This window comes from Archocentrus centrarchus, chromosome 4 (assembly GCF_007364275.1).
Source record: "Archocentrus centrarchus isolate MPI-CPG fArcCen1 chromosome 4, fArcCen1, whole genome shotgun sequence".
NCBI classification, from domain to species: domain Eukaryota; kingdom Metazoa; phylum Chordata; class Actinopteri; order Cichliformes; family Cichlidae; genus Archocentrus; species Archocentrus centrarchus.
This window is the reverse complement of record NC_044349.1, coordinates 9,618,675-9,644,481: the sequence shown is the minus strand read 5'-3', so window position 1 is coordinate 9,644,481 and position 25,807 is coordinate 9,618,675. Positions and strand designations below refer to the sequence as shown.

The 25,807-nt window shown below is 40.4% G+C and overlaps 1 protein-coding gene across 8 annotated transcripts in view; it reads right to left on the bottom strand.

The window, feature by feature from the left end:
• The window catches only part of ddah1 (dimethylarginine dimethylaminohydrolase 1), an 85,284-nt gene that overhangs the window by 20,714 nt on the left and 38,763 nt on the right, over positions 1–25,807 (bottom strand). For 3 of the 8 annotated variants that reach the window (XM_030726772.1, XM_030726774.1, XM_030726770.1), the window contains exon 2: positions 13,537–13,627. The exons of the other annotated variants lie outside the window; for them this stretch is intronic. Coding sequence is in view for 1 of the 3 variants with exons in the window: in XM_030726770.1 (XP_030582630.1) it covers positions 13,537–13,627 (91 nt within the window). In the remaining 2 variants the exon portion in view is untranslated. The remainder of the gene's footprint in view (positions 1–13,536; positions 13,628–25,807) is intronic. 8 annotated transcript variants of the gene reach the window in all.

Sequence of the window (25,807 nt, the reverse complement as noted above, 5' to 3'; positions counted from 1 at the left end):
TGGTCCAGGTCCTTTGGAGTAAATCTTGATTAGGCACATGTGTTCTTCTGAAAAGAAACACTACAATGGCAAGAAACAGATGCACCTGTTTAGATATATATATATATATATATATATATATATATATATATATATATATATATATATATATATATATATATATATATATATATATATATATATATATATATATATATATGTGTGTGTGTGTGTGTGTATACACATCTAGTTCTCTATGGGCTTTGGTGTTTCAAAACACTTCTCTGTTGGCAGTGTCAGGACGTTTTTCTTGGCTCATGTGAGGCCAGCTATCACACCTCCATCTGTCTTCTTCATGCTGTTTATGGCAAGTTTTGAGGTTCCCTTACAGCATGTTGTAACAAATTCATTTGCGTAATATATTTGCGTGTATAGCTGTGCCTAAGCAGGAGTATAAAATCAGTTTTTCTGTTCTCTCAAAGAGGAGCAATCAGGATTGGCCTGGCAATCTGCAATTTATATTCCAAGGCCTTATTTTTAACGTCAAGCAGTTCTGTGAGATGTCTGAAATTACACATCGGGCATTATTACATTGCACTAAGCAGTTTGCAAACCTCTTGAATCTTTGTGTCTGCTGTAGGTGTACTGGATCATAGAAGGTGTATTAGAAAGGCAGCAGTGTCACTGTGACTGATGAAACCCGACTAACTGCTGCTGCAGAGCCCTCTTCAAAAGGTAAAAATTTCCTAATAAAGCTCATGAAGCTCACTAATATCATGTAGATCATTTATTGAATTTGTTGGGGAAAAAAATGTAAACTTGACAGTTTTTTAAATGATATGGCAACACACCCTCATGCACATAACTCTGTGTGAAACCACCAGGAAACATAACTTAATACGGAAATTAATTAACCATCAATGTGCTGACAGGTTTTCCCCTATGTACTTTTGCTGTGCTCAGGTACTGTACTCTAAATGGCTATTGGTGGCTTCATGTTTACAGTACATCCCTCATACAGTACAGTACATGTCATCTAACTTGGTAAGAAAGCCAAATGCCAACCTTTTCTTTTAACATGTGCTCACATTAAAAAAAAACAAAAAAACTACACAATGACTTTTGACTGAATTTGAAAGCTTTTTTTTTTTTTTACAAAATCCCCTCTCTGGTCTTTTTTTTTCTTTTTCACTCTTTTTTCTTAAGCCCCTTTATTACTGCCACTACATAAACACTCGATTATGCTGCTTTTGCTTGTTTACTGCCATTGCACACACAGCACGTTAGAGCGGCAAAATCATAGGCGATATCTGGTGTGCCGTTTCTGGCTACGCTGGCTCTCCCTTTCAGTCGGATGTCGATTCGGCTCTGTGACCAGCTGGTTGAAAGGCGTAACAACAATGCCGTCCCCATTCCTTTTCTGTACCTTTCACACAGAACGCCAAGGCAGAATAAAGGTGCAACAGTCCCACCTTAAACGGGCTCTGTGAAAGGGGCTTCTGTCTCTCACATTCCCTCTATTCTCTTTAAACCCTCGTGGCAGGGTCAAGAATGCTCCTACAGTGACTTCTCATGCAGAGGGGCCTATTATCTCTCACTGTGAAAGACATCCAATACCCAACCCTGCCTAGGTGCCAACTTGCTTTGCCAATCCTTCTCCTCTCCCTCCCTCAAACCATCCTGTGCTCCTTATTCTCCCCTCTCCCCCCAACTCCCCGCTGCCCACCAGAGTGCTTGGCCAGGCGACATGCTGTTAACCAGCACCCTGCTTTGAATGAAAAAAGCCTTTTAAAATTCATTAGAGGCTGAAGGCTCCGAGGCCAGTCGGTCTGCCTGCCACATTCCTGCCGTTCCAGCACAGGACAGGGGAGACGGAGCAGAGAGAACAGCCTTTTATTTGAGGCTTTTTATGGACCAATTCTCCCTTCTCTCGCCCCTAGTACCCGTGGATATCGCATTCTGCTAAAAAGGACCATCAGTCTGATAGAGCACAGTGCATTTGGAAAGGGAATTGAGTCCATAACAATAGCATTCCTGAGGGTCATCCTAGCCTCCCTACACCAGGCAACAGAGTCCCACGCTCCAGTATAATAGGGATACAGCATTCCTGAGAGTCTGACACACAAGGAGGTTGAATGACAGTCAACTGCCATCGATTCTCAGTTTATAATGCACATAAAAAATGTGGCATATAATGCCAGGTAGATTGTGGTTTTGTCATGAATTGTTATTGTTCTGATACAGTACCTGTATCTTGGTTTGGATGAATTTGTCATGGTTGAAGATTCACTTAAACAGTTAAAAATAGGTGGACTTCCGGGAAGGATATGAAGAGGACGGACGCATAAACTTGCAGTTCCACCAGACCCACCAACATATAGCCGACAAAGTAATGAAAAGTGATAAATGAGTACCAAACTGAAGGGAAAGGGCTCAAGAATACGGAGTTCTAGTCAGAAGTCAGAAAAGAACGACATGAAGGCAGGTAGAAAAGACGACGTTATAACAGGCTCCAAGCAGCTAACGTTAGCCGAAGCTACACCGTTGAAAGCTATGGGAGACGCCAGCGGGGAAACAGCGATGCTAATGGAATTAAGAAAACTTCGGCAGGAAAACACTGACTCATTTCGGGAGCTGAAGAGCTCTTTACACCGGGTAGAGTCATCTATGGAGGACTTGAAGAAACGAATGGAGGGGCTGGACAGAAGAGTGACTGAAGCGGAGGACAGAGTAAGTGCAAAGGAGGACAGAAGCATACGGCAGGAGAGAGCACTGGGATATTTGCTGGAAAGAGAAGCTCTCCTCACGGCTAAATGTGACGACATGGAAAACAGACTCCGCCGTAATAACATCAGGCTGTATGGCGTTCCAGAGGGAGCGGAAAAGGAAGACATGATAAACTTTATCACAGACCTCCTGAGCACCTCTTTAGAGTTCCGAGAAGAAGTTGTTATTAAATTAGAAAGAGCACACAGAGCACCAGGTCCGAAGCCTAAAGCCGCAGCGGCGCCACCAAGATCCATCATAGCCCGGTTTTTGGACTTTAGTGTAAAACAAAAAGTGCTTTCACAAGCTTGGAAGCAAAAAAACATACGGTACCAAGAGCACACGATTTATTTCGACCATGACTACTCACCGGACTTGCAGAAGAAAAGGAAAAAAGTCAGAGAAGTAATAAAAAAGCTAAAAGAAAAGAACATCAGGGCCCAGTCACCATACCCAGCCCAGCTGAAACTCTTCCTGAACGAGGGCACAAAATTATTCCCCTCACTTTCAGCAGCGCATTCTACACTGAAAGAACTCGGCATTGAATCATCTTTGGAGGACGGAGAGATACTGGAACAGGAGTTGACACGAGACGGATGGACAACTCAGGGAAAGAAGAGAAAGAGCCAACAGCTGAACCCTGCTGAGATCAGAGCCATTATCCAAGGTGATAACAGAGAGAAGAGAGCCCCTTCCTGTGAATGAGATCGCCATATCAAGTCTAGAAGTGCATGAGAGGTAAATAGAAGCTAAATTTGTGATGAACAGTAAGGAAGATAATAGACAATAACAATAGAATAATAGTAAATAAGACTAGACATGCAAGGGAGTGTCATTTATCATAAAATATTGACTTCAACATATAGATTCAGGCTATAAAAGAAGTGTTGAAAAATAAGCTACGGGACGGTGGGGAAGGGAGGAAGAGGAGGACTGGATGAAGCAAATTTTACGATTATGGCGGTGTGAGGATACCTTGGGGACATCTTGGAGGACCATCGCCCAGGCACTTTGTGCACACCACCCAGAGAGCCCCATCTCTCTGCCCAAAGAAGATCGGGGGTGGGGACCCCCTGACTTTAGTTGTAGGGTTGTGTTTGTGTTCACCTCATTTCAGGGGCAAACCACCGGGTTATTGGAAGCTCACAGTTGTTTTTCATGTTCAGGAAAACTTTTTTGTTTCTTTACCATTTTGTGTCTCTCAGCAAACAATATTTTCTATGTAATTGCAACTTTTGACTTCACTCTGATTATAATTAAGTACAGTTACAAGGGATAAGCTACAAAAATGGATACATTAACAGTAATCACTTATAATATAAACGGAATAAATAATCCCGTGAAGAGAAAGAAAATTCTGACCCAGCTGAAAAGATTGAATTGTTCTATTGCAATGCTTCAGGAAACCCACCTTAATGAGACAGAACATAAAAAACTCAGAAGGGAGTGGGTGGGGCAGGTTTATAGTGCTTCATGTGAAAGGGGTAGAAAGAGAGGAGTTGCCATTTTGTGTCACAGATCACTAGGTTTTGCCTTAGAAGACATGTATGAAGACAAAAAGGGACGCTACATCTTGGCTGTGGGTACAATTAGAGGGGTGAAAATGTCCCTCTTAAACATCTATGCGCCTAATGAAGATGATCCTAGCTTCTTTAAGGATATTTCAGCCCTTTTGACAACCAAAGCGGAGGGATTTATAATAGCAGGAGGTGATTTTAACTGTGTGATGAACCACAGAATGGACAAACATCCTTGTGAACAAAGACCAGTGCCCCAGAAGGCTAAAATATTGCCTAGTTTGATTGAAGAATTGGGGCTGATAGATGTATGGCGTCAAAGTCACCCCAGGGAGCGTGATTACACCTTTTTTTCAAAGGTTCACGGAAGTTATTCCAGAATAGATCTCTTTTTTGTCTTAAGGAGAGATGTACATAAAGTCATAAATTGTCACATCAAACCAATAACAATATCAGACCACAGTCCAGTTGTCATGACAATAAACTTAGAAAATGATAAACAACCAAAACAGTGGAGAATGAATGTTTCGCTTCTGAACTGCCCAGAAGTAGTTCAAAGAATTAAAAAAGATTGGAACGAGTATATGGAAAAAAATGATAATGGGGAAGTATCAGTGTCTACTCTTTGGGAAGCTGCAAAGGCGGTAATGAGGGGCAAGCTCATTTCTCTGTCATCCCAAATTAAAAGAGAACGCAATAAAAAACAAGTAGAATTAGAAAACCGCATTCAGCAATTGGAGGAAGAACATAAAAAGACAAATGATGAAACTATTTTAAAATCTCTCAGCGAATACAGGCAAACGCTAAATAACTTGTTGACATATAAGGCTGAGGGTGCATTACGGTTTGCTAACCAAAAGTACTATGAATCAGGTAATAGGGCTAGCAGGCTATTAGCATTTCAGTTGCGTAAGAAACAGGCAGATCGCACAGTGGAAAAGATAATGCATCCTTTTACAAAGAAAACACTGTCCCATCCTAAAGACATAGCAGAAGCTTTTTCAGCTTACTATGAGATGCTTTATGAATCAGAGGAGATAGACAATAAAATAGAGAAGATTAAGAAGGAACTGGGTAAAATTACGTTACCAAAATTAATGGAAAATGACGCTAGAGCAATGAGGGATCCAATCACAAAAAAGGAAATTGAGGAAGCCATAACAAATTTAAAAAACAACAAAGTGCCAGGAGCAGATGGGTTCCCTGGGGAATTTTATAAGTATTTTAAAACAGAAGTCACACCCCTATTACAAAGGGTATTTAATTATGCCCTCACAAATAAGGATCCCCCAAAGTCTTGGTCAGAAGCAATAATATCTATAATTCCCAAGGAAGGCAAAGACCCCACAAATTGTTCATCCTACAGACCAATAAGTTTGCTTAACTGTGATTTAAAAATTCTGACTACAATATTGGCAAATCGAATTCAAAAATGTATCCACACAATAATTAAACCGGACCAAACAGGATTTATAACGGGACGTCTAGGGATAAATAATATTAGGAGAACCTTAAATGTGATCTCTGTGGCAAAACAAAAACAGGATCCTTCAATGCTTTTCAGCCTTGATGCTGAAAAAGCATTTGATAGGGTTGACTGGCAGTACCTGAGACACACACTAGAAAAAATGGGATTTCATAGAGATTTTATTAATTGGATTACTGTGTTATATTCTGGACCCACATCCAAAGTACGGGTGAATGGATATTCCTCAAAGAATTTTAGTTTAAAAAGAGGGACTAGGCAGGGATGTCCTCTTTCGCCTCTACTATTTGCAATTAGTATCGAGCCCCTGGCGGAAAGCATACGGACAGACTCTAGAATTCATGGAGTAACAGCAGGAGGAGTCACTCATAAAATTTCATTATACGCGGATGACATTATTTTGTATATTTCTAACCCTCTGAGTTCGATCCCCAGGCTCATGACTGGTTTAAGAGATATTGGAGAAATCTCAGGCTACAAGATCAATGAAACCAAGTCAGAGGCTATGATGCTGGTGGGCAAATGGCCAAAAAGTTTAGATAAAGAGGCCACTTTTAATTGGCCCAAAAGGGGGTTTAAATACTTGGGTGTGATGATTACACCACAAACCTCGCAACTATTTAATGGAAATTATGGTAGACTAATCACACAAATAAAGTCGGACCTAACCAGATGGGAGATTCTTCCTCTGTCCTTATTGGGCAGAATAGAAACAGTGAGAATGAATTTACTCCCACGATTAATGTATCTATTTCAGGCACTCCCTATTTGGATACCTGCCTCTGCTTTTAAAACTTTAGATAAAATGATTAATAACTTTATTTGGCAGAGGAGGAAGCCAAGGATTAGGCAGAAACTACTATTCAGCCCAAGAGAAAGAGGTGGTCTCGGTTTGCCTAATTTGAAGTTGTATTACTGGGCAGCACAACTTCGTGTCGTGGTCGAATGGCTTGTACAAGATGAGGAGACGAACTGGATTGGCCTGGAGAATAATGCGTGCCAGTTGGTACCTCTTGAAGGGATCCCATTTATGGAGGGAAAGAAATGGAAAGATTTAAAAGTTGAAAATGAGTGGATTATCTGTACGCACAGGGTTTGGTCCTTGGTGAGGAAAAAAATAGGAGCACCTTTAACAATATCACGCATAGTGAAAATAGCCAAGATTATTGACTTTTTTCCAAACAAACTGGATACAGGATACCAGAGATGGGCACAGCAGGGATTAATAAGAATCAACCAGTTATTCAATGGAGAAACCCTTAAGTCATTTAAGCAGCTACAAGACAAATATGGATTATGCTCTAAAGATTTTTATAGATATTTACAATTAAGAAACTTTCTCTTATCACACAAGGAATGGCCTACTTTGAAACAAAATATAATACCCCTGGAAAAGTTTATGGTAAAATGCGTAGAGGAAAATAGCAAGAGGAAGATTGTGTCTAATATATATAGACACTTACAGATGCATTTCTCTGACAATTCCTTAGATATAAAACAAAAGTGGGAACTGGAAATGAACATTGTTATTGAAGACGAAGAGTGGGAGAGGGTTTGTGAAAATGGTCATAAGATCACCCATAGCCCAGGGTGGAAGGAATTTGATTGGAAATTGAAAATGAGATTCTTTAAATCGCCCTTTAGTATCTCAAAATACGACAGGAATGCTACAAATTTGTGTTGGAGGAATTGTAACCAGATAGGGGATCACACTCATATTTTCTGGGACTGCCCAGCATTGACCTCATTCTGGCAGGGAGTGCAGACAGAAGTTCAAAAAATTTTTAAGTTCACACTACCGCTGAACCCACTGCATTACATATTGGGCTTGACCCCAGGAGGAAATATTGGGAAAAAGGAAGTTCAGTTACTACAGATTCTTCTACTGGTTGCAAGGAAAATGATAACTCTGTCCTGGTTCAAGCCTTTGCCCCCCACCCTTCAACAATGGCAAGAAAGACTGAAAGGGGTGTATACAATGGAAAAGATAACGGCAACACTTCAAGTAAAAATGGACGTCTTTCTAAGAGTATGGACCCCAGCCATCTCCCACTTTGGATGGTCTCACAGATGAAGATGTAGGTTCTAAGAAGTTGTGTCAGTCCCTTTTGTGGGTTTTGTTCTTCCTCTTCTCTATGGAAGACGCCGGGTGGGTTCACCCACCCCTCATGTGAGTCCACAAGGACCATTTTGATCGATTTCAGTTGCTGAAATGCATGTTAATTGTTTGCTGAGACACTAACCCCCCCCCCCCCCCCCCATTTTTTTTTTTTTTTCCCTCCTTTTTTTTTTTTTTTTTTTTTTTTTTGTGTGTTTGTTTTCTTTTTTCTGTTGTATTATGTGTATGCAGGTAAATATGTACAGATGCACATATGTTGGGTTCATAATAACACATACTCTTAAATAAAGAATGTTCAAAAAAAAACAGTTAAAAATAAGATCAAAATGGGCAAATATTTACTTATTTATCTATTTCTGGCTACTCGGGAAAACCATCACAAACATTACGCTAAACTACACTAAATACATACATAATCTTCCAAACTGGCAAAATCATTACCAAACAGATAAAGGCATACACAGTCTCTAATTCAAACAACTGCATAAAATTAAAACAAACAAACAAAACAATGCAGAAAATCCTGGATTGCTCGTAGTGACAGATGAACGCATTTGTACAGCGAGCCTCATGCGTCACAGTGGAAAATTTGGCTGGACATCCACGGCGCAGATGACGATCGTAACAGATAGCAAATGCCCAACGCAGGAACATGTTCAAAGACAACAGAGTACAAAGTGGGAATAATGACTGCCTTTTAGGGCAATTTTAGGGCAACTCAGTGGAATTTAAAATGAATGTGCAGATTTCTTTAGCTATGCAACAACAAAGTAGATAAGGCTATCTGAAACCTTCAGGTATTTAAGTGTCTGACATCACGTAAGAAACAGAAAGATGATTCCCTTTGAGAAAGGTGAGTGAGATTGAATGGCTCAATTATAGATTTGTCATAGGTTTTGCCATGGGCAGTGGTTTCACTGGCTGCTTCTTTAAAAAGAGTACCAGAAGATTAGAATAAATGGCCATTAGGAGGAATAACTAAAGAAGCTTTAATGTGGCTTTGACAAGGCTATTTGACACACACACACACACACACACACACACACACACACACACACACACACACACACACACACACACACACACACACACACATGCGCGCGCAGAAAACACAAAAATGTGTATATTTACAAAGTTCTGAAGTGACAAATCAGAATTTTTCTGTCTTGTAGGAACAGTACCAACAAAGACACATACACAGCATCACAGATGGGTGCATACACAGGGAAAACGATCCACTCTGATGCTGTAATGGTGGTCAAATAGCCCATTCCTAAAGGAAGCTAACTTTGAGGACTAACAACGACATGAAATGACAAGAACTCACTTTAGTAGCAGCCACAAGAAAACAAACCCTCTGCGGCCTGTCTGTGCATTAACTAAACAAATCCCTGATGTATGTTGGAACATACCTGTGGTTAACCAAGCCATGACACCGCCCCTCTTTTTCTGCAACCCCCCCCAATCCCCCCTTTAGCTTTATGATTACATAAATCCTGAGAAGTAGGTCAATGCAAAGGCATGCACATTTAACAACAGCAGATCAGAAGACCCTTGCCCTACATCCTCCACAAGGCTCTGGCAGCCTGCCTTATTAAAAGAGCATACGCAGCCAAACCTACTGCACTGTCAGACTGCTTTTACTTGGGACTGCCAGAATATCAAAGCTCCGAGGAAGAAAACGCCACACTGAAGTCCTGCATGGGCACATTTACCAACCATCTGGTTTGGGATTGGTGTATAAAAAAAAAAAAAAAAAAAGGTGGGAAATCACAGCTAGGACAATATGACCAAAATCCCTTGAAAAGATGGTGAGTCAAAAGGCAGGGCAATGAGTCTAATTGTTAAACTGGGTATCTTCAGCTTTGTTAAAGCATATGGTGTCTGTGAAAAATAATTACACTTTGAAGAGCAGAGAAAAACTGTCACACTCTTCATAGAATTACACATAATAGTTGCAGACAGCATAATAACTGACAAGACAGCCATAAATCAGAAATTCAAGACTTTTCTGCAATTAGTTTTCTATTAATGTCGTAGTGACCATACACTGATTATTCTCAGATAAAAAACATCCCACAAAATTAACAGAGAATACCAAAATTACATCTCATTACAAAACTTTCAGTGTCTTCATTTGAAATGCTGCTGATAATACAAAAGACAGACTTTCAAGTCACAAGTCAAGTGTTATAACACACACAAAAAAAAGATCCCCAGAGCTACCTCTATTCAACAGAAGATTTAAGGATCTTTTCACCAAGTGAATCTAAAGCTAAGATGATTATAAAATCTCTTAAACATCCTCAAAGGTTTGTGCTGTGTAACTGATAAGCAATGTAACTAGAAATGACGGGAGATTAAGAAGTACATCTGTTGAATGAAGAATCCCTCTTAGATAACACTCTTAGCCTCTGAAATGATCTGTTATCATGGAACAAGGCCAAGCACATTTCTCTGCAGAAGAGCAAACACATCAAGGGGATAAGAAGCTTGTCAAATAAGAAGTTAATATGTACCTCCAGTGAACTAAAATGCTAAAAAGGAAATGTTAAGAAACTTCATCCACAAAGAAGGTTCGACTTATCCAATCAGCAGGTCTGCAAAAAAAAAAAAAAAGCGTTTGCTGTCTACCTCTAACTGTGATGGTTCCACAAATACAGGAGAGCTGCAGGCTAGGAACTATTGGAAAGCAGCAGTATGGAGGTGGTTAGTTATGAACTGACGTGAGTCCTCACTGTGGGGTAAAACAGAGGGGGGCTTCAGTAAATACATCTCGACTTGGCACACACTCCTCCATGTTTATTGGGTTTGACCCCCACAGATTGGACCTCTACACCCAAACAAGAGAGAAAACCCAATAAACTTTCCCACCTCAGGGGCAAGTACACTTTACCCCTTCCCTGGCTGAACTGGTCTGATAAAACAGTATCTTATCAAAAACAACAGCACTGGAAACTAAAGGAAAAATGCAGCTACTGCAGAGGAGATGTATTACACATCCAATTCATGAGCATGGCTGCAGTGATCGGACGCCAGCACTGACTGTACTCAAGATGAACAGAATGTATGGCCCCCAGGTCACCCTGTTGTTTGCTATGCCCAAGTAAGATTATAAAACTGACATCAATTAGAAAGAAAGATAAAAGCCGAAGTGATAAATTTTTGGGGAGTAAATCTGTATTGGTTGATAGTCTTTATATGTATGGAGACACTGCTGAGAGTCCAGTTCAGCTAGAGCACATCTGCTGGATAGACAGTGAAATGACACCATTTCTAAATTATCCCGAGCATTGTTTTCTGCATAACACTGGACATCATATATAACTGATATTGATATGTCTGTGACAGGCCAATGTTGACTGACCAATATATGAGTCGGACTCTGGAAAAAAGGGAAATATTCCAAAGACAGAAGGTCTGACATAATCACTGTGAGTGCGAGCTTAGTTAAAGATTGTTCCACTATCGTCTAACATTTTGAGCAGGGCTCCCAGCCTGCCTGTTTGTGTGACAGGTTTTCTCGCAGATACTGTAGAGGAGGTGTAGCTAGCAATCAGGCACATCGGTAACATCTGGGCCAGTGACATTTCAAAACATGTGCTCTGCTCCCTCAGACATGAGTTTGGTTTGTGGGCTGAATTGTGTTCTGTACTATACAAGATTGCATTTGTCACTTTTCCGGTCATGTGTTTACCTATAAGCACCATTGTTGGTTTAAATACTTCTTTTATGTTCATTTTATTTAAACATACTTTCTTTTAACTGACTTTGGTGTACTGTGTGGTCTAGTTTGTGACACAATGTCATTGGAAATATTCCAAAGTTAGCACAAATAACTTAGTTAGCCACACTGAAATCATACAGAGAAAAAAGCCTGTGGTATTTCTTTCTTTCTTCTTCTTCTTCTCAGCCAAGTGAGAAACCTTACTCACTGTCACCTTTGACCTATCTGGGCTGATAGACACTGGACCACCCACATCTCCAGTAAAGTGAAGGAGTTCAAGGTGAGCACGCTGTGTCAGTCACAGCTAATGCACTGCAACTTCCTGCCATTCAAGCCATCCATTTTGTTCTATCCATTTCTCATGAATATGAAAATAATAAGTAGAATTCAACCTTTTATCAAGAAGTGAGGTTCAGCCTATAAATAAGAATGGAAATGAGGATGTTTTATAAGGAAATAAAACTACTTGGAATCTGCAACCGTGTGAATGGTCATCATTTTGTAGAATTTAGGGATGAGTTTTATGCAGTATTATGCAATCAAGTGCAGGTGGGGTTCATGAAGTTTATGGTGGAAAAAAACATTTCTCTGTAGAGGCTAAACCACAGACACAAGTCTTTTCATTTTCAGTAAGCAGCTCATAAGGAAGCTGTTGACATCTTTGTCTGATTTTCCTGACCAAAAGGGACACATCTTTGGAAAATGTTACTGCATTGTCATTGTATAGTATTGAGCAGGACAAATAAATCCATAACTATATGAATATCTACACATGTCTCTGCAATCTGTATAATAAATGGCATGCTCTTTAGCATAAGGAGGAGCTCTGCGTAAATAGGTTTTGGGTGAAAACAATCAAAAAGGTAGAAAAGAAACAGACAGAAAAAGAGGGTGGTATGCTCCTTTAACCACCTGGAAAGTGTTGTGAGCTGCCTGAAATGACTAATATTTGTTAATAAACATTTAAATCAGATCATTATGAATGGCATTCACGAACAATGAACTGACGTACTGCGGTAATATGCTTCAGTAGACATGTGAAATGGGGGTTTTGTGGAAGTACAGATGGATCAAAAGTTGAGTGGAAATTGTAATGTCTGACAAATGTCACCAGAAGTCATTTCCCATAGCTTGTCAGGCTTTCCGAGCTCTGTGGTTAACCGCAGCTTATTACCCCCTTACACAATCAAAACGTATTTGTCTCACGTGTACCAAAGATGATTCAGTTACGATGATTTGAGTAGGAATCACCATTGTGTTTGTTTTAGTTCCATTGGTTGAGGCCCGTGGAAAGCCAAAGTAAAAAAACATCCAGAGCTCCCACATATTTAAGCTGTTTCAACATTTGTGAGGCCCATGGTATACTACAGAATGGAATGTCCAACCAAACACACACTGTGAAGGTTTGTCTGGATTTATGTGGCCCGTGACTTGACCCACCATTGCCTTTTCCAGGAGAGGAGAGATATGTATGGTGCTCTGGGAGTGCAGAGCCACAGAAGAGTCAGGAAAAGATGTGTTGGGCGACTCGTGTTTAGTTGAAGCTATTGTGAAGGCTTTCCCCTCTCTCTCTTTTTGCTCCCACGCAGGGAGTCCTTTTAGTGTATGGTGCCGGCTGGCTGACAGAGAGAGGAAACCCTAGCTAAAAGGTCAGGAAAGCCACACATGTGCGTGTGTGGGAAGGGGGGGTAAGGGCAGTCAGAGAATCTGAACCTCTCTGGATATGAGAACCCCAGAGTAACAAGAGGTACTCCTTCAAAAATCCTTCTCCACGTGCTCGCTCATGCTGTTAATTTTTGTTCAAGCTATTGATGTTGGGGATATTTGCATGAAAATAAATCTAAATCTGGCTGCAAGCTTATATAACCCCAATATCTGGGCACTTTTTGAAGCCACACATACTGTCTAGATTGTAAGAAAATCTGTTGATAGCTTTTCTTACTCTGCATTCTTTGCGTGGTTGAGGTGTTCCAGCGGTTGTTCCTCTTTGCTCTGTCCAGAATACTAAAAAGAGTCTGGAAACACAGCACGTTCTGCAGAAAGAAAACACCATAGCACCACACAGTTACACCCACTCTTTCCAAAGAATGCAATGGATGTGATCCCAAAGGGGAAAATCTACAGTTTTCCAGGCAAAGTATAGACGAACTACCCATTATAAAGGATTTCCCAAAACAGCCGACAGCATGCCATGTATGAGAGGGGCTGGTATGGAAAACTAGGAAAAAGAGTATGTGTTTTAATCTTAAAAGGAAAAAAAAAAAAACAATATGGGCCAAAAGGTTTCCCATAAATGTTAATGAAGGGCTTTCCCAGAAAGATTTTTTTTCCTCCTTTCAGCATGAAACAAGAGGTCAGGTGCTAATGTTAACCAGCAGGGCTGAATCCAGGAATCTGCCTTTCAAGTATAATAGACCATGTGGAATTAAACATACTGCAGGGATTTAGCAGTGAGGTAGTTAACTTTGCATGATGATGTGCTAAAAGAACAGAGCAGGCGTTACCAATAGAGGCACACAAGTCTGAGAAAAGCCAAAGCGACCGACTCGTTTTCACTTAGAGTCATTTGGACACAGGTAAACTTCTGTAATGCCTTAACTATGTTTCCACACAACACTCGATATGGCTGCACTGCAGCTGTTAGGTTACAGTACCGGTCAAAAGTTTAGACACACTCACGTGAGTGTGTCTAAACTTTTGACCAGTACTGTACATTAAATATCAAGATGGTTAATATGTTTGTTTGTTGCCCATTATCAAACAGGCTCGATACACTGCATTGGATGTGCAGGTATTTGCTGAAACAGATTGGTTTGTGGCTGTCAAAAGCAACTTCTTCTGTAGTCCATAACATCCATAACTACTGAGCCAATTTTGATTCCATTTTTGTCAGTCAATATCAGGACTTGCTTCAGCAGATATTATGCAAAAGTTTAGGCCCAGGGTAGTGAAAGCTACTTCAGCTGTCACTGCTGTCATGAGAAAAGCACTACATATCAATCCTCTGAACTAGCTGAAGGCTAAATCCAACAAATCATCTGTGTTTTGAGGATCCTGTTATGTAGCCAAATATATATATGCACAAATATGATCCTGCAGGCTAGGAATGTGTGTAGCTGCACCAGCCTGATGCTTTTTTTTAAAAACTCACAGAAAAATGTGATTGGTTCATCTCGGTGCATATCAGTGTGAATAAATAGCAAGGAAATCAGAAACTGTAACAGAATCTGAGAGAAATGCATGAACTGGATATTGACAGCCACAACGTCAGTGACTTAGTAGCTCATCCAGGTCATGATCCATCACAAATCACAGATAGTTGCTCATTTAAAAACATATAAAATACAATTTGAGCACAGTTTGGCTGAAAAGTCATTAAGTGATCACTAAAATCTGACTGATACTGTAGGAGGACTGTGAACTGCGGACAGCTCGACGGACGACAGGTGCCTCGTCACGGCTCAGCGGTCCTTTGGCCAGACAAGCCAAAAATGACAGAAGCAGACATTCCTTTTTTGTGATAACTTTTATATGGCGTTCACAGGACAGCAACAAAGGGAGCAGGAATAAGAAAAGCCCGATAAGCTCTAAGTGAGACTTACAAGTTATGTAACTGAAACGTATTTCCCAACTAAATGTCATTGCAGTGGGAAACAGCAGAGATGACCACATTCTTCAAATGTTAAGCACTTTTTAATGTACCATTAGGTTGAAAAACCCCACAAATCTGCTCTCAGTCTATAAAGTAGTAAGTAATAAAACTATATATTACTATTGTATTGTGTAGAAGGTCAAACAATCAAAATTCATTATTTGGTCTGTGCACCAGCCTGTGGACACGCAGTGATCGAGCTGTTGAGGGCATGACACCTGACCTGTGGATAGCTCTGCCTGTTCACCTGAGAATCCCCGCACACTGTGCAATTCAAATTTTTTTGTTTGCAAGGAATAATCAATCAAAGAAAGATGGTTTAAAGTAAGGGTCGCCGTAAAGGAAGAGGTGTTTAAAAAAGGCACAGCTCAGACAGGGGGTGAACTGAAGTGCTGAAAAGAGGTTTAGGGTTATAAAAAAAAGATTTTGAACTGTGTAGTGACTCATGCAAAGCTATACTAGTAGAAGAATTAAAAATATGAAACTGGAAAAACGGATCCTATTTAGGACTGGCATTATAGAGGCTCTGGCTAATTGAAGATAATGAAGCTGATAAATAACTGAATAAAAATGCCCCAGATGTTACTTGTTGAGTTTAGAGGCCTTTATTTATTTTAAACTCAAAAATAATCAAAGCAAATTAATTCAATGCAAACTGGTGGCTGAGGGTGCACTGTGTGATACAGCACACTAGCCTGCTACCCCGAGAGTGAGTCTGATATCTAGCTAGTTAGAACTGAGTCTCTGGCAGCCTCCTTCTGCTTTCCTGTCAGAGATAACAGCCTGCCAGCAGTCAGCCTGACTAGCTATGTCTTTGAAGCACCACATGTAACCCCCGTGTGTGTGTATGTGTGTGTGTCTAGGAGGGCCACAACCACTCCCCACCCCACCTTAACTCCGCTGAGGCATGGGCTCGAAAGGCCACAGAGATCGACTCTTGCCCCTGGGGCTCAATGCAAAAACATCACCAGTACTGCAATGCAATGAAGTGAGACTGACAGTAATGGAAACAGCATACTTTTCAGACACTGAAGGGAATAGCAAATATCTTCATGTCCTGGACAACAGGACATCTCATCTGTCAGGATAAAAATGGGCAGGTTTAAATTACATTACAAATAATAAACACTCAAGTCTGAGGATTTTTAAAAGATAACAAAAACATTAAGAAAAACGCCATCTAATTCATCAGAAGCTTTAGGAATCATCAGATTACTTCGAAAGCAATCGGAATGTTATGGCATGCTCTAATAGTGTTAGGTTATTACTGCACACGTTACTTGAGATTCAGGATTTTGCACTGCATACCGATCATTGTGTGATCAGAGACCATTCAAAGATTCCTCAACTTCCCAAAGAGACACAGAATAGTCTAAATAATGTGAACAAATATATCAATTCTGATAATCTCTTCACTAATACAGTTTGTTTGCCTATGAGTCAACAAATTTGGTCAGTGTGTGACATACTGTATGTCCAGTCAAATAGGCCGGTGTTATTAGTTTAACCTCAGACTGTATGATGTACATAGCCACCATGAGGTACCCTCCTGGTTTTAAGACTTTGCTTGTGTAGCATTGAGATTCACATTTTTACCATTGCTCTGTTTTTAAAAAACAAACAAACAAACAGATGCTTGAAGCATGGATTTCACTGAGAAACTGAGGGCACTTAACACTCATATATTAACGATTTATCAATCTCAAGATAGGCCAGCCCTAAAGCAACCTGCTTAATTTATAAAATGCTGTATTAAATGAGAGTTGAAATGGCAACTAAGACCGTGAACCACTAAATTATTAGGAGTGATTCTCAAGTGAGAAGCTGGTTAATTCTTTTATGAATTTCCTTATGACCACAATTATTTTTGTAACCAGAGGAGTCGCCCCCTGTTGGCTATTAGAAAGAAAGCAGTTTTAAGGCACTTGCTTTACTTTTCAGACCAGGAGGATACTTCCATCTATTATAAAGAGTTTACAGGTTTAATTACTGGTCTGAGCATGCTGTGTTGTGGAGTATTGCTCTTGTAACTGACTAATAATCATCCCTTAATATCACCCATGGATTTGCAGACTCAATAACAGCTGACATCATCATGCAGCATGGGCAAATTTGACCTCTGTCAGAGTGCTCTTCTAGATCCTGCTTTTGGAGTCACAATCTTGTAATAATCTTAAGGAATTCACGTTAGATTTAAAACTACAATGTAAATGAAACAGTGTTGAAGTGAAGTCCTTGCATGTGCTATAGGCTGACTGGAGATTAGAGAAGCAGCTTTAAAGGTGAAGAAGTGTGTCAAGTCCCTCCTCCCCCTCATTTCCCCATTATAGAAGTCGATCGAATTTCGAGCTCCGTTCCATCTGATAATATATAGAGCGGCTCAGAAGCTCTTAAACCTCGCTATATTTCACATTCTCAGGATTCTGGATGGTGTGACCTCATTGGGTGAGAAAAGCTGCTAGAAAAACAGCCCCGGGCCGAGTCTTTGCTTCAACATGGAAATTTAAGCTAACAAAGAATGCATAACTATGTGCAAACTTGACTGCGGCTACACTCGTGAGTGAAAAGAATACGCTTTCCTACGGGAGCGTGTTTTCATTTCTTTGCATATACTGTACCAGCCTGTAGCCAAATGTAATGTCAACCCTTACTTGTTTACATTTTTGTAAATTGGCACTGATAAGAAGAATAAGCTACTTTTGGCTGCTCCCATATTCACAAGGGGTTCTCACAGTGGGTAGGCACGCACTTGAGTTGGCAGATTTTTTTTTTTTTTACATCGGATGCCTTTCCTGGTGCACCCCCAAAGGGATCTGTGTTTCCTCCCAGGATCAAACCAGGCAAAATGTGTAAACCACTACACTATAGAGCCACTGGTGCTAGCATATAAATACATGGTGAATTAGCTAAAAGCAGATGCTGTTTGCGGTGTACCCATTGATGTACCGACAACTTCAGCTGTCAACATTACCATTTTCAAACTCTGAAGAATCTGAGCTGCAGTTTTGGACATCAGGTATGACATCAACAGGATAAATTTTGTATAGAAAGTCCACTGCACTTAAATACTGTGTTTATAGACATGACATTTTACACCTCGAGCTTCAATCACACAGCACTTTTTCTATCTCACACACATAAATCACATAAGTGATGCATAAGAATCAGTTTTGGTATTCAGTATCTTGCCCATGGGCACTTGGACCGAAGGAGCCTGGGATTGAACCCTGATGAATTACTTGAAATAGAAGTGGATCAGTGAGAAGTGGAAAGGAAGGAGGATGAACAGGAGGTAGTGGGAGCTAAGCAGCAATGCTTGCAGCAGCTCAGATGGTAGGAAAGCAATTTTATGGAGCTCTGCTTTATGGAATCTTTCTGGAATACAGAGCAACCATTAGGTTTACTAATCAAGCAGAGTGTGTGTGTCCCTGTGTACATGAGTATGTGTGTGTTTGTGTATGCATGTGGTGAGTGAGTTGCATGCCTCTCACTGGAGCACATAATTACTAGCTGGTGATAAAAAAGAGGAGAAGGGGGCATTGTGGGATAGCTGTGGTGTGATTCGCCATTTCTACCAGAGTTTATTGAACGGCTGGAGGTGGACATGATTAACTAAACAGCTGGAAGCTCAGGTATGCACCACTACATATACTATACACGTGCACACGGAAACCCATGCAGATACATGTTTTGTGCACACAGTAAGTGGCATGTGTATAAAGTTAATTAATACTAAATTTGCTTAGAAAATATGTAAGAATGTATGTATGTATGTATACACAACCTGTTGTGTCATCTAAAGTGCAAAGTACACACACAAGCAAAACACACAATTTGGAATGAGGAAGTGGAGCCAGGTGTGTGTGTGTGTGTGTGTGCGTATGTTTATAATACCTTGTGGGGACAATTTTCCTGACATATACTACGTTGTGGGGACCAGTTGCTCCTTGTGGGGACTGGAACCTTGTCCCCACAAGGGGAAACCCTGTTTTTGGGTCAGGGGTCAGAGTTAGGGCTAAGGTATGAATTGAGTTTAGGTTAGGGTTAGGGTTAGGTATGTGATGGTTAGGGTTAGGAAAAGGGTAAAGGTAAGGTTTAGGCTGTAGAAATGAATGGAAGTCAATGGAAATTCCCCACAAAGATAGCAAAACACACTTGTGTGTGTGTGTGTGTGTGTGTGTGTGTGTGTGTGTGTATGTATGTATGTATGTATGTATGTATGTATGTATGTATGTATGTATGTATGTATGTATGTATATATATATATATATATATAAAATCCCAGTGGGCGGTCTTTGTCTTCCAAGTTCAGGTCCTCTACCAGATGCCTGGGAGCTTGAGGGTCTTGTACAGTATCTTAGCTGTTCCCAGGACTGCGCTCTTCTGGACAGAGAACTCGGGTGTCGTTCCTGGAATCTGCTGGAGCAATTCTCCCAGTTTGGGGGTCACTGCCCCGAGTGTTCCCATTACCATGGGGACAACTGTTACCTTCACCTTCCACATCCTTTCTAACTCTTCTCTGAGCCCTTGGTATTTGTCAAGCTTCTCATGTTCTTTCTTCTTGATGTTGCCCTCACTTGGTATTGCAACGTCTATCACTACGGCTTTCTTCCTTTTTTGTCCATCACTACTATGTCCAGTTGGTTAGCCATCACAGGTTTGTCCGTCTGTATCTGGAAGTCCCACAGGATCTTAGCTCTGTTATTCTCGACCACCCTTGGGGGTGTATTTAAATGATTGCTGGTTGAAGAATGGGATGCCTTCCCGCAGGAGTGTGTGACCAAGCTGGTGACCAGCATGAGGAGGAGGTGCCAGGCTGTTGTAGTTGTGTATGATTCTTCCACATGCTACTGAGGCCCCTGTTTGTTAAAGGAATAAATTGTTAAATTGCCAATATGTCTTGTTTCTTCAGACTTCAATCATTCAATCCAATAAATGACACCAAACAAGAGTCAATAGCAGAATAAGCTGTTGGCATTTGCTGAGAAGATTTGGCAAGTTTTTCATGGGTGCGACCCAGATACTCAACCCTGCTGCTCAACCCACAAATACATTTTCCTTACAAATGTGGCACCACTTAAGGGGAAACAAATAGGCTTTCCAACAGTATAAGATCTATTGCCAAGAAGCACAGAACACAGAAATAAACAACCAAACACAAATTTCTTTACTTTTCACGCTAAGTTTATACATAAAAAAATGTCTTTTATGCAACACCAGTGGGTCTGAACCACAGGATCCATACAGGGAGGCAGAGAAAACAAATACTGAAGGATGTTCTTTCTACATAGTTGATGCATTTCCCAGCCACAAATACCAAAGTTAGCCTGGGATGCTGCAAAAGAGATTCACAACAAACCAACCTGCAATTTGACCTTATAAGGGTTTGAATGTGTCTATATGTGTATGTCTGTGTGTAAGCGTGCTCCAGGAGCTCGGTTAAGTTAACGGGAGAGTATTTCACTCAGCAGGTGAGTCTGTTATCATCTTGAGGTGGTGCTGCTGGCGGTATCAGTGGTGGTTTGGAAAAGCATTAAGCAGATGAACAAAAACAATTCCACGGTTACCACTTGGTCTAACATTGTTCCAATCCACTGGTCTATGCCAGCAACACACACAAACACAGAACCGCCTGGTGGTAGGTCTGAAATGGAACATTGTTGTAATTCTAGCAGCATCAAATCCAAAGCTTCTTTTCCTTTGCAGCTCTTGAAGATTCTGCACCATTACAGTTAATATATACACAGCTGTCTGCTCCACCCCTGCTCGAGAAAACTGTTTCACACTCCAAACATCACAGGAAAAATACTTCTCTGGTCACCATCACCTGTCTTTTTATAGGAGAATTTACTCCTGCCAAGCTGATCTGCAAGCAAGCTGCATATTCAAGGGTTTGACCATACTCAAAATAGTAGTAGTGTCACTCTCCTCTTTCTAAAAATACATTCTCACTGCATTTAAGCAATCAGGTCCTGATGATTAAGGGTAAAATGTTGCTCAATGGTTGCTACCAATGAGGGCTTCTGCTGGTTTTGAGGTTCTGACATATACTTTTTCAGTTACAACCTTCTCAGTTCAATTTCTTCTATTCTGACCTGAGCTGTTGTTGACAATATTTATCCTGTTGTCTTATTTAAGGACATCTGCAAGAAAACAGAGCAAACTGACCTTTTTGAGATCAGAAAGTAACCCTCTTAAAATAATGGCCTGTCATTTTTTTTAACAAAAGTTTTATTTTTGCCTAAATCATCATATTTTCAATGTTCTGCTCTGCTCCTTCTATTTCCTGAAAAACCTGAAAAAAATGACTATGCCATTATTTTAAGAGGCTGAAATATACAATTTACTGCTGACAAACTTTGCAAAAGGTGACTTCACAAAAAAAAAAATGCAAAAAGAAAAAGTTCTGCATCTTTTTTTCTTTAAGACAGGAACTATTAGAAGATTCAGATGTCATCACTCTTCCATGCTGGTGAAAAACAAAGCTAAAGTGAACCTATAGAATGCAGATGTAATCACAGTGGCTCTGATGCAGCTGCACAGCTGAAACTGAATACTGATTAAGCCACCCAGATGCTTTAATAAACCTGACGTGTGAACAAAATAATCTAAAGTTCCTTCATTACTACAAACACGCAAGGTCAAAGCATGCATAGAGTACTGCCTTACAGGGGCAAGGTCAGCAGTTCAACTTTAAGATCATATGTAGAAGAGATCGACAGAACAATTCACAGACACAGTGCAAGCTCACACAGACCCGGATGCAAATAATCAGCTGCTGAGCTACACACACAAGTATGCTGACTTCATGCCAATGATAAGAGTAATACCTCACTTTGGAGTCGCAGGTCACAGCCGTACATGATGACAAATAGCTTTGTGTGTGCTAAACAAAGGTTGTTCATCTAAGGTCCCAGCTAAATTTAGCCTCTGCTCAGGGCACACAGTCATTGGACTAAAGCATCTCCATGCATGGTGTCACACATTTGACATACTTTTTCCTACCCTCTCACCATAAGTGACACCATGACACAAAGTGACTTGCGGTCTTTTATTTCAGATGATTGGAGTGGCAGAGAAGATCTCTGCAACAGCTGATGCACCGCAGCTGCAGTGCAGCTTCATGCAATTAAACATCAACAAAGTGTAGAGCAAATGTGCTTTGTTTCACCTCTCTGTAAAGCGCTTTTTAACTATTCATGTGTATTAATGAATTTTAACGCAGTCTTTTTCTGTGAACTTCACTGTTAAATACATTTCCTGAATCTCCTTCACACTTCACCAACTTCTTGATGAGAGGTGACAGCTGACATGTTGCTGCAGCTGTAAATTATGTTTCTGTATCACAGTAATGGCTGAGGCTGTAAAGTGTTTGGATGTCAATAGCAGCGCTGAAATCAATCACACGACTGACTCCCATTCTCGGTCCAAACCACAAAGATACCAGACTTGGAAAAAAGGGTATTAAAGCTAGTGAAAAATGCAACAAACACGTGGACTCAGTCTAAAGGTCCTTGGACAGTGAGTGAGTATAAGGAACACCTGTCTGAGCTGTTGTTTTATCCTCTCCATCTTTAATTTTTCATTCCTGCACAGTTAATCTCCGAGTTCAGATGGCTGAAAATGATGAGTTCAGACCGTGGCTTATCCCTGTGACTAATCACAAGCCTGCTGGTTCAGTTCCACTTATTCCATCATTGTCTCCAAAGACACCAAAAACCCCTGCTGAGTGGCTTGAAGAATCTGCTAGACAGTTGCATAATACAGTAGATTACAATGTGAAAGAGAATAACCAAATTGTATGAAATAAAGTGACAATTTAACTATTAGTACACACAACATGTTTTTTTTAATTTAACACAAATTTAAAGTTTAAAGCTTAAATTTGAGTGGTAACTGCAATTAGGGACAAAAGTAATTCAGTAGAAAGTTTTTATAATGAGACTCTGAGTAACTTGGGAACCCCAGATGAACTTCTGGTCTGAGTTAATGGGCCACACATGACCAGTTCAGTCATTCTGGTATAAGCACTGGAAACGAGGACCAAATGTTCTCCTGCAAAGAGTTACTATAAAGGAAAAAGATCTGACATCTATTTGTACATCATAGCAAAACCTTTCCAAATCCTTTAAACATTGTTTTGATTTTTGCCCCAATCTATTTAGGAGTTTTCCTCAAGAAGCCATCGGCTCTAGTCTTGTTATCATTCAATGATGTCAGGGGCTCAATCTGAGATGATTACGCAAATGGTAGAGCAAATTGTGTTTTAGCCAAAGGAAAATGTGGATTCCTATGACAAAATATGGGAAGAATGACAAGGAATTTGGCTTCACATTAATCTCTTCCTCTTGCGGAGAAACTTTGGATGGACACCAAATTGTTCCATTGTAAGTGCTCAGCATTGTGGATGTATTTCCCATAACAAAAGTACATTCTTTCTAAAGACATCAGGAAAGAAACAAAAAAAAAAAAAAAAAAAATGAGTCAGACACTATGAAAGGGGTTGCATGCAAAAAGCCATTCTGTGCCAGAACAATCAATGCAAGGCACTCGCGCTCTCTTATGTTCCATTAGTCATTGTCTGAATGGGAAACACAACTGAAGAGGAAGAACATTGCAGTTTCATTAAAGCAGTTCCTTTTCCATTACATACAAACTTAAGTAAACAACAAGGACAAAAAGCGATGAAATGCAGAATTCTATGACAAATAGGAAAAGAAATGTCATCTTTTGTTGTTAGGTGTAAAAAACACATTTTACATTCCTTATGTATGGTTTAAGTACACTGCAGCATGCAGTCATTCAAGCTTCTTGTTTTTTTGGCCACAGCGGCTTTTATGGGCAGTGGAGAGAGACAGGAAATGGGGGAAAGATACAAGGGAAGACATGTCGACGGACCGGGACTCGAACCCGCGCCACCCGCACAGCAACACGGCATATGCATGTGGTCGCTGGCTTCACCACTAAGTTGTGCTTCTCAAAAGTATGGCATAAAAGTATTGCAAGGGTGCGTAGCTTTGTTTTCAACGGTCACATGCCGAAAAGGTTGGGAATCACCGTCCTAAAATGATCAAGGAAACAGCAGGTGTCCTCGCCATTCATTCCTAATCTATGAGTGTGCACAAGGAAGCCATAGATACAACACTGAGTCATGATCCATTCTAGCGCCAGAACCTTACATGGTCAATCTGTGTCTATATGCATCTCCCTGGAATGCCGACTTGTGCCGAGCAGGTGAAGGCCAAGAGCTCTGTAACATTCTTGAGGAGACCTTGATGCCACGCTGCCATGACAAATCATTCCTACAGGCCTGAGGCATGACTTTGAAAGCATGATGTAACTGTAGAAATCGGGTTATGGGTGTGGGATCTAAGGGCTTATATATGGTTCAAGCACAGATGATTTAACATAAGCCTATTTGAGCTGTGAGGCAAAGACAATCCTTTCATTTATCTGAAAGCATACTCAGTGCTCCTCTTAAATGTCTGAAACAACTCTGGGCTTCAAATTTACATAAATTTTAAAGTCAAACTGAAATTTATATGCACCCCATTTTGTGTGCACATTTTGAGTGCTTCCATGGCAGCACGTAGTAGATGAGCTGTGAACTTCTCCAGTGAAAGCTGATTGAAGCAGGTCATAGTGATTATAACCTATGAAAATGTTTATTCCCCCTCTACAGTGAGAGGGGATGTTAGCATTGATTCCCATGTATTTTTTCATTCAGTCAGTGCCATCTCCAGTATACTTGTGCCCTGTGGGTGGCACAACAGCTGGTGATACCTAAAGTCTGCCAAAACTTGTAGCAGCAGGTTACAATTTAATCAAGAAATAAGAAGCAGAGTGAGAGGATCAATCAAATTATAGATAGATTGTAGATAGATGCCTTTTAAATGGTTGCTTCAAAGACGGGGACCAGGTCTGCGACTGCTCGCTGTGAGTTGCTGTCTTCAAAGTGACGGTGCGTCAAGATGGTGATAAAACAGCAGCCAGTTTGTGTCTAAATGGGAGTAAGTTGGGAATCTGTTTATGATAATATGGCGATCAACTGTAAAAATCATTGATAAAATACAAATCTGTTGCTGTCTGCATACACAGAAATTCATATTAACTATTTACACACAGAGTCCACCCAGAACCTCACAGATCTGAAACAGAAATCCCTCCACAAATAGTGATGTAATTGCTGCAGGACAGCAATTTAACTGTAAAATGAGACACAAGGTGCTCTGCAACCTTGCATTTATAGAGGAATATAAGCAGAATACAACCAGCTGGTTGATCAAACTATGAGCTGTTCAGTTCAGTTGAGCAAAATTGATGCGTTGCAGATAAGATGCGCTCATCGGTGCAGACTTACTCTGACTGGTTGCAATGTGCTGGTAATCTGTGTTTATAAATTTGTCATTGTCCTGAGCTGGTGCCCCAGTATTTTGAGTTCTTTTGGTGAAGTTCTGTTTTTTGTTGTATCTCTGGTTTTGTTTATTAGTTTTTCTCTAAGTTTGGTTTCTCAGTTTGTTGTAGTTTTGTATTCTGTTTTTGGTTATAGTTATTAGTTATT